Source organism: Fusarium falciforme, chromosome 10 (assembly GCF_026873545.1).
Source record: "Fusarium falciforme chromosome 10, complete sequence".
NCBI lineage: Eukaryota > Fungi > Ascomycota > Sordariomycetes > Hypocreales > Nectriaceae > Fusarium > Fusarium falciforme.
The window spans coordinates 1,310,230-1,326,864 of NC_070553.1; the positions used below are offsets into that span (position 1 = coordinate 1,310,230).

The following is a 16,635-nucleotide window of genomic DNA, read 5'->3' on the forward strand; positions in this document are numbered from 1 at the left end:
CCATTTGGGGGTTAGACTCACTAGCCACAGCATGCACTAGCGGGACTCTGCTGCGCCACGGGGAAGTGGGGGCTTGGCGGGAGAAGCGGTGCGGTTGGTTCGCTCGTAACAATGGCTCTCTTCAAGCCAAGTCTGTGGTTAAGGTTATTTGAGTGGGATCATTCTATACGAGGAATGCATAGTATATTAATTGAGTCTAAGTGGATTGTATATGTAAGTGTCTGAATAGCTTCATCGATGTCGAAAACGTTTGAACCCACTGTGAATGCGTTTACAGGTGACGCGGCGATCAGGGACGGGATGTGGCTGCACTGTAGGGAATCAGGGGTTGAATATATTGGAGCGGGACTGGACAATTCCACAGGAGGCGAGTCAAGCGCCCTTACGCTGCCCTTTGACGCGCCATACCATTGAATAGGTCTTGTTTGTTCTTTAGATCTCTATACTTGCTCGCCATCCTTCTCACTTTTTTTGATCTCTCAACCTTGTTGGCCGTTTGTTGATCCTGGCGATTGATGCTGGCGAGTGTGTGACGTGCCCCTGCGGATCTTCCGGACTCTTATCATCCCCTTCCACGTCGGCATCAGCCCCATTGCTTCATCCTCAACAGCTCGCGCTCTTGTACTATCGCGGCCTCTGAGTGATACTCTTTACGCCGGGCATGAAGTTATCGGCCGTTTGCGCCCTTGCCGCATGGCTTTCCTCTGTCAGCGCCTCGGTCATTCCGGACGTTCTTGAGAAGATTGAGCAGCTGGAGCAGAAAATTCCAAGTATTTCACCTCCACCACCAAAATACTTTAGTAAGTCTCAAACAAGAACATGCCAGACCTGTCTTCTATCTTTGATGACGAACTCAAGACTAACAAATCTACAGGAGAAGCAGCGTAAGTTTATTGCTGTTATTCGACACACCCATGCTAACCCATGATGCGCCAAGATCCCATCCGCACTATGACGGGAGATATATGCATGAGCCCCTCGAGCCCGCCGCACAAAACGCAGGCATCAAAGTCTTGATGCAAACATATCTAGCCACATTCCGAGATCTCGGCGTCCAGACATGGTTGATGCACGGCTCCCTGCTTGGCTGGTGGTGGGGGAAAAAGGTAAGAAGCCTCACAGCTGTCGTCTACTCTCCATTCTGACTCGATTGCCAGGTCATGCCGTGGGACCTGGATGCCGATGTCCAGGTGACCGAGGCGGACATGTACTTCTTGGCCGCATATCACAACATGACGGTTTATTACTACCAATACGAGAACGCACCCGAAGGTCGCTTCTTTCAGCTTGAGATTAACCCCTATTTTGAGCACCGCGGTCGGGATGACACTCTTAATGTCATTGATGCTCGGTGGATTGATATGCAGACCGGGCTGTTTATCGACATCACCGCGGCGAGGTATGATCCTGGCCACATCAGAGGTGAAGGAGTCCTCTACGACAAGCACGATCACGAGTTCAAGGTTTGCAGTCTTGCTTCTTGTATAGTAAATTCTCTAACTCTTGTGTTACAGGACAAGTACGTGTTTCCTCTGCTCGATACGACATTCGAGGGCCTCCCTGCCAAGATCCCTTATCGATACAAGGAGATACTCGCTTCCGAATATGGCAAAGGATCCTTGTCAAAGACAGAGTTTCATGAGTATGTTTCTATCTCGAAGGATTGGTTTGGGCCCATTTATTGACAACCAAATAGTCACAGGTTTGATCCAAAGAAGATGGAATGGGTTGCCATCAACTAGGTGGGCAAGGTTCCACAAACATCAAGTGTTTAGGGGCGTTCAGGTCAAACTTAGACGGGAAACTGTACGATGCTTTATGGGTAGATCCCTGGGAAGGTTATAGAAAGGCCTCTGTACATTAATTGATACCCGGCCAAGCAATAGAGGGTTACTGTATACACTGCATCATGAGTTGTTTACTTTGGCGCTGAAGATGATAGTAGACCACACTGATAGGTACCTGCGCCATTCAGAGTCAACGCCATCCCCCCTGAGGAAAAATGAAATAGTTATAGAAAGGATTCTGTTTTAGTTGCTGTGTATGCATCTACATACGTTTTATCATGGCCGGGGTTAAAGTGGTCATGATCAGTTAATTGATGCCCCGCGACTCCAAACGCGTCTGGCCCCACGCGTCACAAGCTCTCAAACATTGCTCCTACATCATCACCCAAGAATTCAATCTCAACGCCACATTCGCGCATCATCCCTACGAAATTTCTCCTAGGAATCACGCATGCGCAAGTCGAAGCGCCGGCCGCTTTTTATCCCACAATGGCCACAGGTAAGCCCACGCCGAGCTGCCAAACATCGACTTGGACTGTTGCTAACAACCGCCCAGGCCAGCAGCGCCGTGCTGATCGGCTAAACGAACGTCTTCGAGGCGCCCAGTACGACTCGCCAGTTCTCCAATACCGCCGATATAGACACTAATATCATGGCAGACGCGCCGTTATCGAAGACGATTCCTTCAATCTCGACATCGCCGGCCTTAACATTGCCGGATCGACTCCCGCCGCTCCGTCAGCGCCCGCGCCTCCAGCGCCCTCGGCGCGTCGCACACCAAACACATCAGCCAAGAGGAAGAGACTAGAGAATGACATACCGCCTTCTGCACAGCCGCCAGGGAGCGCGCGCAGACGATCACCGCGATCCGCACCGAGAGACCCCTACGATCTGCCCGACTCTTCTAAGGAATCAGCTGCGCAGGTCACAACGGCTGAGGTGACCGAGGCGGAAGAGGAAGAGGAAGAACCTAGTGTTGACAATGCAGAGGCGCCAGAGCCTCAGATACCGAGTCCAACCGAGGAGCCTCAAGACAACGAACCAGACGTTGCGCTACCGGTTCTACCAAACGAGAATGCCTCTGGTTCGCCAGCCATACCACGATCGAGAGAGAACGCTCAGGACGGAGCTCACAGTCCTCCAGATAGAAGACGAAACGTGCGCATGAGTGATGCCCTATCTTCGACTACGCGACTACACGATGGACTCTATACGGAAGAAGAGGTACCGCCCTCGTCCTCACCTCTGGTGCGCAAGGTTAGGCGCAGCGAAGGAGCTGCTTCCATCCGAGCCAGAATGTCTCGGCGACAGAGTTCAAGAGCTGCGGAGAAGGAGGATGTGGACGAGCTTTCGCCCGACCGACCAACCGATTATAATCCTGCGGATGATGAACTCTCAGACACGAATCCAGTGGAGGAGGAGCCGGAAGTTGGAGTTGAAGCCGAAGCAGCCGAAGCTGAGGAAACCGAGGAAGAACCTGTAGTAGAAGACGAAGTACCCGAAGAGACTGAAGTTCGAGAAGAAGAGGAAGCACCAGAAGACGCTGTGGCAGAGGAGATTGACGAGGTGGAAGCCGCCAAGACCATTGGAAGGAAGCGTCCTCGAAGAAGTCTACCCTCTCGCTCGCCTGAAGTAGAACTCTCCGAGGTTGTTGAGGAGGAAGCTGAAGAGGAAGAGCCAGCACCAAAACGACGCCGTGGACGACCATCAAGAAGCCCTGCCACGCAGAAACAGCCGACAATGAAACCGAAAACTGGTACAAGGACAAGGGCTCGCGATTCGGAACCCAAGACAAGAGCGAAACAGGCTGCTCGCAAGACGACACAAGCTGCCAAAGATAGGCGAATTAGTGACGGCACGGCCATCGACCTTACCGTACATAGATGGGTCAACGCCAAGCAGTTTCGTCAAGGCGATGGGAAGGAGGATCATTGCGCTAGCGAAGTCCCATTCCAAAATCAGGAAGAAACCGTTGTGGATGTTTTTGCGCAGGTGTGTCTGGAGGTAGTTGAGACTACGCTGGCCAAGCTTTACGAGACCATGGCCAGCACAGAAGACAAGGAGAAGAAGAAGGAGTGTCGTATCAAGATACGAGCTGTGGATGCGTATCGAGAGCAGCTGAGGTTGCAGCTACTTCAGCTGGTGAGTTTCTTTCACTGGTTACAGAGTACGGAAACTGACATGGGCAGGCCATTCATCTCAATGATTGGCATACGCTACGAAAACGAGTTCGCCTGATTCAACGGGAGAAGCTGAAACTAAGAGAAGACATCCTTCAGCTCAAGGCAGAGAGGGAACAGGTTGCTCTTCGGATGGACGCAGTGCGCATCAAACACGAAGAGGACACCGAAGAGTCAAAGGTGAGTAGCAGAGACTTTTTCAGTGCTGCGCTTGACTAACATTTCGCCTAGTACCGCCTCGACACATCTGCTATCATGTATGATGTAGACCTCGCGGTTGAACAGGGACGAGATGCTCCCGAACTATCACGCGCCCAAGAGAAAAAGGCTGAGCTGGCAAACCTCGAGCTACTTGTGGCACGCATCACAAATGAAGCTAGCTCTGCAAGCTCAGCAGGCGGAATGCTCCAGCAGGTCAAGGAGTTTAACGCTTTCTTGGAACGGGCAGCAGTGGCACTGGAAACAAGATGAGACACAGTCAAAGTAACTCAAATAACCATTGCCTTGGCCATGACAGGATATTACACTTTTTGGTTGCTCTCGCTCAGTTAATCTTGGCCTTGCTAAAGTCCATCTCGGGATGCTGCTCCTGGAACTGCTTGAGAATGTCGAGCCTCTTTTGCTCGTCCGAGGTGGGCAGGCCGCGCTCCTTTTGCTGCTGGTCAAACATCATCTTCTCGACCATGCCGCGCGTCTCGCCGTCGAGGTCCGACAGCTTGGACGAGTCGGGCTGGATCTTGGTCACGTCGATCTTGGGCGCGTTGGTCACGACGTGCGCCCACCACTCCATCTTGTTCACCTTGTCGAGGTGGATCTCGACCGTCTTGGTGCCGTCGGCGTTGGTACTCAGCGTCCAGGTTGAGTCGTCGACGTGGATGGGGTGGGGGAGGTCGCCCTGGGAGGTGTTAGCTTGGAGCTGAGACTGGCGGCGATGGAGGAGGAAAGTCAAGTCATGAGTGAGGGTGTATGTACCTTGATGAGGGGTTCCTGGCCCTTGATACCCGCCTGGAGGCTGTTCTTCTTGATCTCAATCACGAGATCTCTAGACTTGAAGTTCCCGGGGACAGTAAAGGTGATGTCGAGCTCAGAGATGACCTGCGTCCACTTGTAGGGCAGAGCAGCCTGCTCCTCGGCCTCCTTGGCGCGAGCGGCAGCGTCTTCAACGGGAGTGGGTTCTGCCATTGGAAGTTAGTTTAGCGGTAGAAACATGTCAAGGTAGAGTCAGGAACATACCTTTGTCGGCCATTTTCAGTTGTCGTGATAGAAGAAGATGATGGAAGCGATTCGTATGAGAGAAGGCTGACAATTCGATGGAGGGGCAGAGTCGGTGTGGGGCTAGCGGGTAACAAGCTTTATCCAATAGGAAGTGATCCATCACAGCTCAAATCCCTGTAGCCTCAGCCGCGCAGAACCAACAGTGAATCACTCTCGTCTTGCTAAACAAAGCGTGCTTCCTCTTCTGCCTTGTCCTCGCCCTCAACCTCGCATCTCGATCCCTCAACACCCGCAACCATGTCTCGAACAGGCGCCGTCTCGGTGCGCCACTCCGACTTTAGCAGCAATGCTCCTCCTCCGCCTGACCAAGACGAGACGTGCCCCGTGTGCAAGACGACGCGGTACTTCAACCGCGACATGGAATTCCGCATCAACCCCGAGTGCTACCACCGCATGTGCAAGACGTGCGTCGAGCGCATCTTCAAGGACGGACCCAACCAGTGTCCCTATGCTGGCTGCCACAAGACGCTGCGCCTCAGGGGTTTCAAGACGGCTTTCTTTGCGGATCTGGGCGTTGAGCGCGAGGTCGACATTCGAAGACGTGTCGCGGCTGTTTTCAACAAGGTTGAGGAGGACTTTGAGACGCTGGAGGATTATAATGAGTACCTTGAAATGGTCGAGTGCTTGACGAGCGATATCGTCAGCGGCAATGAGGAGGCGAAGCGCAAGGCAGAAGCTCAGCTGTCGGAGTGGGAAGCGAAGCACAAGGCCGACATTGAGCGCAACCGACGTCTCGCCCGAGAATCAGATGAAGCCCGTCAGCGCCGCTTGGCAGCTGAAGCAGAGGAAGCGCGACAGCGTCGTATGGAGGAGCACAAGGCCGAGATGGAAGAGAAAGCCAACGCGAAGCGCTTCCGCGAAGAGATGCTCGATTCCCTCCAGAGCGCCGAGGACGGTCGCGCAAACGAGGCAATGAACAAGATCCTGCTCAAGAAGCGAGGCCAAACCAAGCGCGATGGTGCTTTGAGTGCAGCTGGCGGTGCAGGAGGACTCTCGATCCGCGGTCTGCGCGACAAGAAGGGCCCAGCACATCATGTCGTCGACGACAAGCCATACGATCCCTACGGCGGCGTACAACTCACGACGCAGCGCGTCGACCTCGCGCCCGAGAAGTTGGCGGCGTACTCCAACGAGTGGGTCGAGATTACAAGGACAAAGACCGAGTTCAAGGCTGGAGGATACAGTCCTGACGAGTACCTCTCCCGAGCACTCTTCGAGGCATTCTCTGGCTTGGGCGTGTTTGTTGGTGAGGAGAAGCCAGACAGGAGTGTTGCTACAGCTGGAGCAAGGGAAGCGGCCGTCACAGGGGATACTGGAGGCAAGATGGACGTCGACGATCCATTCTAGAGGAGGACGGCTCAGTGTCTTTTTTTTTGGGTGGGAACATTGCACTTGGAAGCATAGCTACGGCGTTTACGGTTCAAAGGCGTCTAGGGGAAACAAATGGAGCAAGGTACGAGACGACACTCGCTATAGAGACTAGGGGTTTCACGAGGGGCACAAAAACACGACACGATACCATGGACACAATGGGTATAAAGCAGAATTTCGATCGAGACCAGGATATATAAAAGGAGGAGACAAGGGAGTTAATATAATAACACCAATGATATTTTTATGACTGCTACTATACTATACCAAGGAGAATAAAAATACCAACAAAAAGGGAATCAGAGGATCGCCAAGGTTCCGCAAAAGGGAGTAGATTCTCGCCAAGGCAGGTTAAATATAATTTGCTACTGGAGAGTCAAACACCCCCTTGCGTATCAAAAAACCATCCTTTCACCTTGCGGGGATCCCCTTTTCCCATCTTTCTTCATCCCCTCCCGAAAAACGCCTCGCTTACTATATGGAAAGGGAGGATTGTACAGCCAAAAAAGACAAAGAGAGCGCCGAGAAACGCGGGCTGTGGATATGAGAGAGAAAAAGACTCATAGTATTGAGTATAGTGTCGTGTAGATGTGAGAGTGGTGGAGAATTATGCCCCTTTATTGCTGCCAGGGGGTCTGCTGGGCAGGTCGGGGGAACACGGGCACTGTTTCGAGCTGATCGAGGCCACCTCCGATCGGTGCTTGATTGTGTTGCCATCCCGTGCCTGTGGCGTGGTTTACAAAGGCGCCGTGACGGAACGGGTTTGTGCTTCCAGTGGGCTGAGCGACCAGAGCTGCACCCGCCGTTTGAGGTCGCTGCTGTTCTTGGGTTTGCGCTGGCAGCATCGAGTGTCGAGCAAAGGGATTCGTACCAGTTGGAGTTGGCTGTAAAGCAGCAGCTTGTTGTTGAGGCTGTTGTTGAGTAGGTTGTTGGAAAGGTGAATTGGAGGCTTGGGCAAATGGCGACGTGTTCTGTCCTGGTGATCGAGCGAACGGGTTTGTTGATTGCCGGTTCAGTGCAGGTGTTGAGGCGGAAGAAGGCATCTGGTTCGCCTGAACACCTGTTTGTTGGGCCAGGAGCATTGACTGCCTGAAGGGATTGGTGCTCTGTTGCCCTGTTACCATTGGTTGAAGTCCTCCATTCTGCACAGGCTGGAGTCCTCCGTTTTGCACTGGCTGTTGAACGGCTGGAGCAGCAGCAGTAGGGAAGTTAGCCACAGAGTCCTGGGGAATTGGTGCAAGAGAGCTCGGCTGGAATCCAGGTTGTGAAGTGAACCCTCCGAAGCCGGCGCCGGTAAAGCTGGGTTGCAGGATTTGAGGTTGCTGCACAATCGCGCCCGTGGGCTGGGGCTGCTGGAAGGGGCTGTTGTTGGCTGCGAAGCCTGTAGGTTGAGCACCAAAGCCATTCTGCTGGAACTGCATGCCTGTCGGTTGCTGTTGGAAGGGCTGTGCTTGGTTGGTGGTCACACCCAGCGGCGTCTGGTTCTGCTCGATAGAGTCGAAGAAGTCGATCAAATCAGGATCAGGGCCCTTGTTGGCTTGAGGTTTCGACTCGGAAGGCTTGCCACCAGTTGAAGAAGCCTTGATGACCTTGGGGAAGGGGTTGTTGGAGGATGGCTCGGGGAAATCGAGGCTCTTCTTCTTACTGAGACCCGCCCCCTTAGAGCTCGAGCTCCCACCCCCGTGCTTCTTGACATCCTGCTCAGCGAGGTACTGCCTCCGGTGGACCTCAAAGTCTGGATCATTCAGGTATTCCTCAAGCTGGCGTCCCAAGTTCACAGGGGCATGCTTGAGTTTTGGAACCTCGACTCGTGTGTGGTGCTCGTACTGTCGGGCAACGCTAAGGTACTGGACCACGTAGTCTGTCTGCTTGGTGAACTTGCGGTAAATCGCCATGGCACGCTCGGCATCGACCTTTGACATTTCGAAAAAGTGGCCTAGAGACGGGTCTCGGTCAGTAAAGGAGGCGGACTGAGACATGAGGGGGAGGGGGAGGGGAACCAACCGAGGATGCTAATCAACCCTTGATTAAGAACCTGGAACAGCGCCAACAAGTCCAAGACAAGCAATCGGAAGACGGTTATAGTGATTTCATTTTCGGGCTCATTTTCCATGACCTGGGGGGAGTGTTAGCGCTTCAATGTCCGAAGATGTTGGAAGCAGCGCAATGGATGAGCGATGCTGCCATGTTCTCTGTGTCCACGTACATCGCACTTCAACAAGGCCTCGAGCTGGTGTTGCACCACCTCCGTCTCTCGTAATAGGCCTTTTTCGACTGAAAGCTTCTCCAGTCTTGACTCGGGGGCGCGGACCCAATCCGTCTTGGTATCTCGATATGCGCGCGCTCGCTCGGACAAATAATAGGCATAGTGTCGAATGTTGCGTCCTTGGGTTTGGGCTACAAATTCGTTAATCATCACGTTCGGAGATGTCCGCTCGACCCTTGTCGTAGATAGTACCACATACCATCTGTGAAGCTGCTTGTTGCCAACACGTTGCGGTGCGTTGAGAGAAAGGCGAGTGTGACGTCTGGTGAACCCTCCCGGATCATGAGATGCACAGTAATCAGACTCTTGAAGACGACGGTCCATGTGGAATCGCGGAGGCGGTATGTGAGGGCGCGAAAGACTTCGCCGACGCCAGCTTCGCCGGAATGGGTAGCGACGAGGATGTGCTCGATATACTTTGTCTTTGGAGGGGCATTCTAAGGAGAGGAGCTTGCGTCAGCATACCAAGTACAGGTCGCAGAACAAGACGAGAGGCGCGAGGCGCGAGGGTTGAGAGCTAGATATGCCGAATTCCGTGCTGGCCGCTGCATGCAAGCAGTCATTCAGACAACGCACCTTAATCTTGGTTGCGCCCTTGACGGACTTTTCGAAAGAGCTAGACATTGTGCTAGCTACTAGGACCTCGGTCGAGCTGTGTGACGAGAGAAGATAGCTTCGGGATTCGTGGGCGCCGAATGATAGAGGGGATAGATCGGAGCACTGAAGTTGGACTGGGAGACCGGGGCGGGATGAGGAAGCAGACGGGCCGGCGGTCGGAGGTTGAGGCGGAGGAGGAAGAGATGGAGGATCGACTCGAGATGGTGTCTTGGTGGAAGGTGGTCGTCGCAGGCGGTAGCCGTCACGTCGAGCTGGAGTTGAGGGCTTTCAAATCGCCAGCGCAGAGATAGAGGAACACGAAAGGAAAGAGAGAGAGTGCCCAAGGATCCGCATCCGCGCCGGGGGACGTGGACGAATTTGGGGCGTGGCAGGACCAGGGGAGGGGGGTGTGCGTTGTCAGGTTGGAGGTTGGGCGGTGGTGGTTGTCTGGGAGGTGGAGATTTGGAAGAGAAGAGGAGATAAGAGGGTACTTCCGCTTTCGCGTAGTCCATGGGACTATGGAGGTACCTCTATAACTCCCCTCCGCCGGACTGGTGGTTGAATCCGGCGCTGCCACTGTAATGAGTCCAGGGGACGCTACGGGGTCTCGGGCAAGATGTCGTCACCACCTCTCAGAGCTTTCTCTCAGGGACCATCAAGTGAGCTCCACTGAAGATGGAAATGGAGATGATGGTGCCCGAAGGATAATGGAGATTGACGCCGCCTAGAGATTGACAATGACAAGAACCAGGGGGAGTAAATCTCTCTAGCTTTTGCATCTCGGATGCAGAGAATAGGAGTCCCGCTGTTTGTTTACTCGACTGTGTGACATGTCGGTGCTGATTGTCTGCAAGTGGCACAGCATGTCTCTCTTCATTTCGGCTTGGGGCATTCATGGTAATCACGCAAACGGCAAACTGACACGGCAAACTTGACATGGATGGAAAACAATGTGAAACAGTTCAATTCTCCCAAGCTATCTGCAAACAACCATTCCCACCAGACTTACCTGTACTCGAAGCTTCAAATTCTGCTGCTGGGTCTCCCCAAGCCGCACAAAGCCAACAAGATCAAAGAATCCCTTTCCATTCGTCATAAGTCAGAGCTGTTTTTCATCGCGTCCGATGCTTAACAAGGTCGGTGTGTCGAACGCCCATTTCATGATACCGACCTCTCCTCGCCCCGGAACCGCTTAAGCCGACCCGAAGGAAGGAGGGTTTCGAGGTCCGGAGAGACGGCATCTGCATCATATTAGGCACGCGGTTCTCATCATCTGATAGATTGTTAGCAAGAGAAGCTTTCGGCGGTGTCGTGCGCTCTTTGCGCGATTGGAGGGACTCACGTTTATTTGAATGGAAGGGTCATGAGGAGAAAAGAAAAAGAAGAAGAAAAGGAGCGCGACCCGCGCAAAATTTAAAGCTCTGCTGGCGGGTGGGAATTGTGGGGTTCCTCGCCGTGGCTGATCCTCGGCTGATTTTCTTGTCTTCACCTCATTCTCACCCTACACCTTGACGCGCAAAGGTGGGAATGACGGCAAATTCACACATGGAAGCTGTCATGTGGCCGTGGACTTGTTCCGTCGCAGATAGACAATTACAATATGATTACAGGATATGTACAGATATGTGGGTGGCTTAGCAACGCTGTGATTGCGTGTTCTTTAGCCAAGCTGCGTCTGCGCCCACTGCGCAAGCCAATCAGTCGAAGCCTGATCAGATGCTGCGGTGAGAAGATACCCGCTTCAGAATGGGCGGCTTACTGTGTCACGAGCATGGAATGGAGGTAGCACACTCCAACTCAAAACAGGCACCTTGGGTCAGTCCAGTGACTACTGTTAGGCACAGTAGAGCGAATTCCTGTCAACGCGAACTGTGCTTCGTCCATGTAAGCCAGGAATGAAACTGCTCTGATTCCAAGCACATGTAGCCTCCCAAGTACCTACCTTGTGAAAGTGACTGTGTCGTGGATATGCATGTGATGGAGGTTCAAGAAATTAGCTTAAATAGGAGCAGAAATCAATGCACAAGTATCACTCTCTGACTGGAATCAGAGTCCTGACTGTTAACTGCAGGCAGGAATTTAATCGATAGTCTTTTAAAGTCCCAGGGGCGGGCCATTCTCCTTATACAAGAACTATAGTACCCCAGTAATGATAGTTAGACTGCTGATAACTCAGATACCGCGCTCGCTTGTTGCCAAGGCGAAGTCAAACACGCGGCGGCATTGTGTGCCTGATGACACTGGAAGCAATGGACATGACTGGAAAGTTTATATCATTAACCATAACTGATACTTAGGTAAGTGGTAGCCACGCTATTTCCTGTTTTGACCTAATACGTGTATTGGAGCATAAGTAGATTTTATTGAGGGTAGAAATGATCAAGTTGAGACAAAAAATCACCTTGAATTTGATCATTGGATTTCAGATCCGCCAGAAAGCAATTCTAAGCCTCATATATTGAACCCTGTTTTTCATTATTGAAATCGAAACTTGTCTCTCACACTTGTAGCTATGGTTTGTGCTAGTTTGGTGTTCACGCGTTGGTTACGATGTTGGTTTTGGTTTTCATAGTTTCTCACAGGCTTTGCAGTTTACACAAGAATAGCTTCACCCATCCCGGATTTGATCTTTCAGGCACGGGGTCTTTATTCGCGAGAATCAGGCCCCTTTCTGCAACCTGCTCCCGAGGTGCGAACCTAGGCATACTTGGTTAGCTAGATGTCTACATGGATAGCAAACTGACTAGTTTTCTAGCACTCATCAGGCAATGAACCTTGAGTCCTTGACAAACTGACTGCCCCTTCAGCCGTTACTGGTAAAGATGTAATCTAGGATTACATTCTTGCAAAAGAACCTGCTGTTGAGAGAGTCCGTCTCACCTACTCTGGTCAGCCGAGCGTTAAGCTCGCCAATCATAGAGAAGACATCACGGAGTATCAAACGGTAATTAAGGTAACCAAGTATAGACATGTTGACGAGAGGTTACCTAAGATGTTCCTGGGTAAACTATCTACTCATCCCAGATCGTAGCCACCACAGACCCGGTAAGTTGCACCTGTCCCAGCTTGCCACCCTCCTCTTCCGAGATGATTTTACCGGACTTGAGGTCCCGCTTCCAGATGACCACAGTTCTGTTAGTCTGGAGACCAACCGCAATCTTGTCTCCGACCTTGTTGAACGAGAATTGACGGGGCTGCCAACCGCCGGCCGGGGCCAGCTGCACGCGCTCTAGCTTGCCGCTTTCTTTGATGCGGAAAGTAGACAAGGTGTCATCAGGACCAGATCCTTTGATAGGGGAGCTGGCGAATGACTTTTCACGGTTCGAAACAACCAGGAATCGTTGATCCGGCTGAAATCGAGGTTAGCTTCAATGCTCGAAACAGAAGGTAGTGGCACTTACACTCATTGCGATCTCGCTGGTAGGAGCCGTGTTTGAAGGGAGGCTGGCATCAATCGCGGGGATCTCAAAGACCTTGGTGAATTGCAGACCAGCCTTCTTGTACTTGACACGGTAAGAGTAAACCTTCTGGCTAAGCTCGCCGTTGAAGAAGAAAAAAGTTTCCCCATTCTTCATGACCCTGAAAACACCATGGCGAGGGCCACTACCGGCATCGGCCTTGAGAACGCCCACCTGCTTGATAGGCGCGACGTTGTCGTTGTCGTAGGTGTAGACGCGGCATAGGTCACCGCCGAGGTCGGGGATGACAATGTACTTTTGCTTGGGGTCGATGATGACGTGGTGGAGGTAACTCCTGTCCTGGCGGGAGGGAATTGGGCCCGTCTTGCTGATGTTTGGGAAGATTTGCTGGAGAGGCTCGGTTCCTGGGAGGGCACCGTTCTCACCAAGGGCATATACAGCTGCCGCACTTCGGTTGCTGCCAACATATGAGCTTCTATTGACACAATTGATCAAAGGTTCCGTCTGGTCACTTACTATGAAGCACTCACGTAACCTCTCGCTCCGCTACCAGTCGTGACGATCTCGCCAGCCACGCCACTCAAAGGGGCAGTAACCCGCCCAATACGGCTCAAGACTCCGCCCTCTCCGATGGAGAACGAGTTGAGGGATCCCGAAACGGAAGTGCTCGCACCGCGGTCAAGGCAGTAGAGCACTCGGTTTGGGTGATCGAGTGTCAGCCACGAAGGATTGGCCTGACAGTCAGTCGTCCTCGAAGTGACAGCTAGATCATAACTTTCCTCAGAGCCAGTGAGAGCCAATGTGGTCAGGTTACCACCCGAGTCTGCCACAAAGAGCGTCACGGCTCCAGAAGAAGTAGCCCAAAGGGCCGAAGTCAAGAACAACTCAAGAGTCCCACAACGCATTTTCAATCACCCAGATGAAGAATACAAGAAGGTATGAGTGATGAGAGACGATATCAATCAGCATCTTGTGGGGAACGGTTCTTAAATGTGTCAACGTTTCAAAATAGGCTTTGCATGGCTACCCCGGCCCATTGCGAATACACCCCAACTAGCACCGGGAGATGATTGCCCCATCAAGTCAAGTCCTGAGCAAAGGCCACCTATAAGAAAAGTTTAACTGCATTTCCGGTTTCACGTTTTCCGATGTTTATTTTTCCGTTGTGAAATTTGGTGATGAACAGTCAAGATTGGTCAGCTTGATTAGCCTGAACAACCCTGCAAGTTAAGCATAGTAACCCGGTATGCTCGGAAGCTGTAATGGAGACGTGCTGGACGGATAAGGAAGGTAATTACGTTTGGGTTTATTAGAGAAACTCTGGCTATATGAACTGCCATCTTGCGTCTCAGACTTGCCTGGTTTTCTAGGCCTGCGGTTCATTAGGGCCTCCTTTATTGTCTCTTTCGAAGATATCTGTGTGAAAGACTGGATAGAAGCCGGTTTAGGGGTAACATGACATCCCTCTGACTGGCCGACTCCCATTCGGCCGGCTTGAACTGCGCGGACCCGAGTCTCCAATTGGCTGATGGCTGGTGAAAGACATTAGACACTTCTATCACGATGCATCAATCGGAGCCGCGGATGTGATGAAATGACCGGACCATGCGTGTTCACTCATGATATGTGGTATCCTATCCTATGCTCCCAATCCAAAGCGCCCAACGATTAAATCGTATACCGGAAAAAGCTTGCATCATCGCCCCTCTCCCGCTCAGCAGTCTTCTCCTCCTCAGTATACTCGCTCGGTGGCTTGTACGATGCATCTCGCCGAGCATTCTCACGGCGCAAATGGATCGTCATGCCCACAGCCAGGATGAACGCCATGGTCTGGCAGCCCAGGAGCGTACCGAAACCGGGGAAGTATCTCGGAGCATCCTTCTTCAGGAACAGGTATGCTGCAACAACACCTCCGAGGTTACCACAGCTCACGTTCATGGCGATTCCCACGCCTCGCTTGAGGGCACCGCCGATGTTGTTGCTGTTCCAGGCAATTCCCTGGGGCACGCTGGGGAAAAGACCCGAGGCGAGAAGAAAGCAGCCAAAGTATCGGACTCCGGCGTGTTGGACCGCCATGAGTAGAATAAGCCCGACTCCGCTGAAAGATTATTAGCACATCACCACATTAGACAACATGGCTTCAGGAACTTACGCCATAGCAATAAAGACAATCATGAAGATGCCTCGTTGCTGCACCTTGTCGGCCCACCAACCAGCTCCAACACAGACAGCGCATGCCACGATGTATGGAGGAGTGCTCATAAGCTGAGCTGTCGTGTTGGAATATCCAAGATCCCGAACGATTGTCGGCAAGAACAAAGAGTAAGAGTAGACTCCAGTAAAGGTTCCAGTGGCCATGAACATGTGGATCCAGATCTTCCAGTCACGGAGAGCGTCCCAGACATACTTTGTGTCAAACTCATCCGCTAGTGACGATCGGTCAAGCCTCAGGCGTTCCTGGATGTGCTTTCGCTCTTCCTCGGTTATGAACTTTGCTCGTTCGGGGTAGTCGGCCATGAACTTGAAAGACGCCAGGGCTGGTAAGAGCAATATGGTTAGAGATGGCATGGTGGTGCTTGGAGGGTATGTTAACGTACCAACCACAACTGTGAGAAGTCCCTCTAGGATGAAGATCCACTGCCAGCCAGAGAGCCCTGCGACACCACGCATCTCCATGATGCCGCGAGCTAGCAGACCGCCGAACGCACCTGCAGCTGTGGCTGCAGAGAAAAAGATTGCCATGCGGAAGCCGCATTCGTGGCGTCGATACCACATTGTGATGCTGTACAAAGTAAGCCAACAACGTCACAATCATGGCTGTCCGAGGCACCAACTAGTAGGCAATTCCAGGAAACAAGCCACCTTCAGTCAGGCCGAGGAAGCTTCGTGCAACGAGCAGACCTGGGTAGCTCTGAACAATTCCCATCAGGGTGCAGCAAATACCCCACGCCACCATCATCGAGGGGATCCAGATCCATGGCCTGAACCTCTTCATGGCCATGTTGGATGGGATCTCGGCCACAACGTAGAAAGGGAAGAAGACGGCCAGGGCATTATTGTACATGAGGCCCGACATGCCAAGGTCGGCCTCGAGCGTGTCGAGTCGAGCGTTGCCAATGTTGGTGCGGTCGAGGAAGGACAGGAGATAGAGCAGAGCCACAAAAGGGATGATGACCCAGTCAATCTTGCGGATCAACTTCTTTGTGTCTGCTTCGCTCCAGCCCGCATTCTCAACTGAGCCGGCCTTGTCGGAAAGGTTCACATTGTCGGGGCGTTCGGCAATCTGGACGCTTGCTGCGGCGCTGTCTGGCGATTTGTCTTTCATGGCGAAGTGCGAGTCAAGGGGTTAAAATAGAAGTGGATGTAGAAGATATCGAGACAATGGCCCTGAGGAGTGATGGATATGCGAGGATTGCCGTCAGGGCATACGTATTTATAGCCAGGCCCGGCCAAGATGTCTTGGTCCATGACATGATACCATGAGACGGTCAAAGTATATCCAAGGGCCGCCCCATAGCCTCGGATCGACATCTATCCTCGGATCTACTGATCGACTTGACATGGGCTGATGGTTTCTGGGGTAAACACAGGCGGGGAGGGGGAGCTAGCCTGGGTCTACACGAGTCGGCGCCAAGGCGTCAATCCATTGCGACATGATTGCTTGGCTCTGAGGGGCTGAGTACAAGTCACTTGGCGGCGAGTCCATGGAAGCTACAAGTCTATTAGACATGCTCTGGAGA

At 52.5% G+C, this 16,635-nt stretch overlaps 7 protein-coding genes across 7 annotated transcripts; 3 read left to right on the forward strand and 4 right to left on the reverse strand.

The window, feature by feature from the left end:
- Positions 1-661: 661 nt before the first annotated feature.
- Positions 662-1,742, forward strand: NCS54_01230600 (Hypothetical protein; the record flags this gene model as incomplete). Its single annotated transcript, XM_053157545.1, has 6 exons — positions 662-800; positions 875-884; positions 938-1,106; positions 1,158-1,463; positions 1,515-1,642; positions 1,697-1,742. 6 exons carry the CDS (start codon positions 662-664, stop codon positions 1,740-1,742), a joined length of 798 nt encoding a protein of 265 aa, XP_053013520.1.
- Positions 1,743-2,276: 534 nt separating this feature from the next.
- On the forward strand, positions 2,277-4,438 carry NCS54_01230700 (Hypothetical protein; the record flags this gene model as incomplete). The annotated part of the gene is made up of 4 exons (XM_053157546.1): positions 2,277-2,392; positions 2,447-3,929; positions 3,977-4,147; positions 4,199-4,438. 4 exons carry the CDS (start codon positions 2,277-2,279, stop codon positions 4,436-4,438), a joined length of 2,010 nt encoding a protein of 669 aa, XP_053013521.1.
- Positions 4,439-4,511: 73 nt separating this feature from the next.
- Positions 4,512-5,237, reverse strand: NCS54_01230800 (CS domain-containing protein; the record flags this gene model as incomplete). Its single annotated transcript, XM_053157547.1, has 3 exons — positions 5,201-5,237; positions 4,940-5,142; positions 4,512-4,862 (listed from the first exon to the last, which is right to left on the reverse strand). The coding sequence occupies exons 1-3, from the start codon at positions 5,211-5,213 to the stop codon at positions 4,512-4,514; spliced, it is 567 nt and encodes a 188-aa protein (XP_053013522.1). The 5' UTR covers positions 5,214-5,237.
- A 242-nt stretch (positions 5,238-5,479) lies between these two features.
- On the forward strand, positions 5,480-6,589 carry NCS54_01230900 (RNA polymerase II transcription factor B subunit 3; the record flags this gene model as incomplete). The annotated part of the gene is made up of 1 exon (XM_053157548.1): positions 5,480-6,589. One exon carries the CDS (start codon positions 5,480-5,482, stop codon positions 6,587-6,589), a length of 1,110 nt encoding a protein of 369 aa, XP_053013523.1.
- Positions 6,590-7,230: 641 nt separating this feature from the next.
- NCS54_01231000 (ENTH domain-containing protein) lies at positions 7,231-9,503 on the reverse strand (the record flags this gene model as incomplete). Its single annotated transcript, XM_053157549.1, has 5 exons — positions 7,231-8,549; positions 8,618-8,729; positions 8,820-9,010; positions 9,079-9,316; positions 9,456-9,503. The coding sequence occupies 5 exons, from the start codon at positions 9,501-9,503 to the stop codon at positions 7,231-7,233; spliced, it is 1,908 nt and encodes a 635-aa protein (XP_053013524.1).
- Positions 9,504-12,487: 2,984 nt separating this feature from the next.
- Positions 12,488-13,800, reverse strand: NCS54_01231100 (Hypothetical protein; the record flags this gene model as incomplete). Its single annotated transcript, XM_053157550.1, has 3 exons — positions 12,488-12,826; positions 12,878-13,352; positions 13,412-13,800. 3 exons carry the CDS (start codon positions 13,798-13,800, stop codon positions 12,488-12,490), a joined length of 1,203 nt encoding a protein of 400 aa, XP_053013525.1.
- Positions 13,801-14,563: 763 nt separating this feature from the next.
- NCS54_01231200 (MFS domain-containing protein) lies at positions 14,564-16,220 on the reverse strand (the record flags this gene model as incomplete). Its single annotated transcript, XM_053157551.1, has 4 exons — positions 14,564-14,993; positions 15,048-15,432; positions 15,493-15,677; positions 15,730-16,220. The coding sequence occupies 4 exons, from the start codon at positions 16,218-16,220 to the stop codon at positions 14,564-14,566; spliced, it is 1,491 nt and encodes a 496-aa protein (XP_053013526.1).
- Between the last annotated feature and the right edge of the window lie 415 nt (positions 16,221-16,635).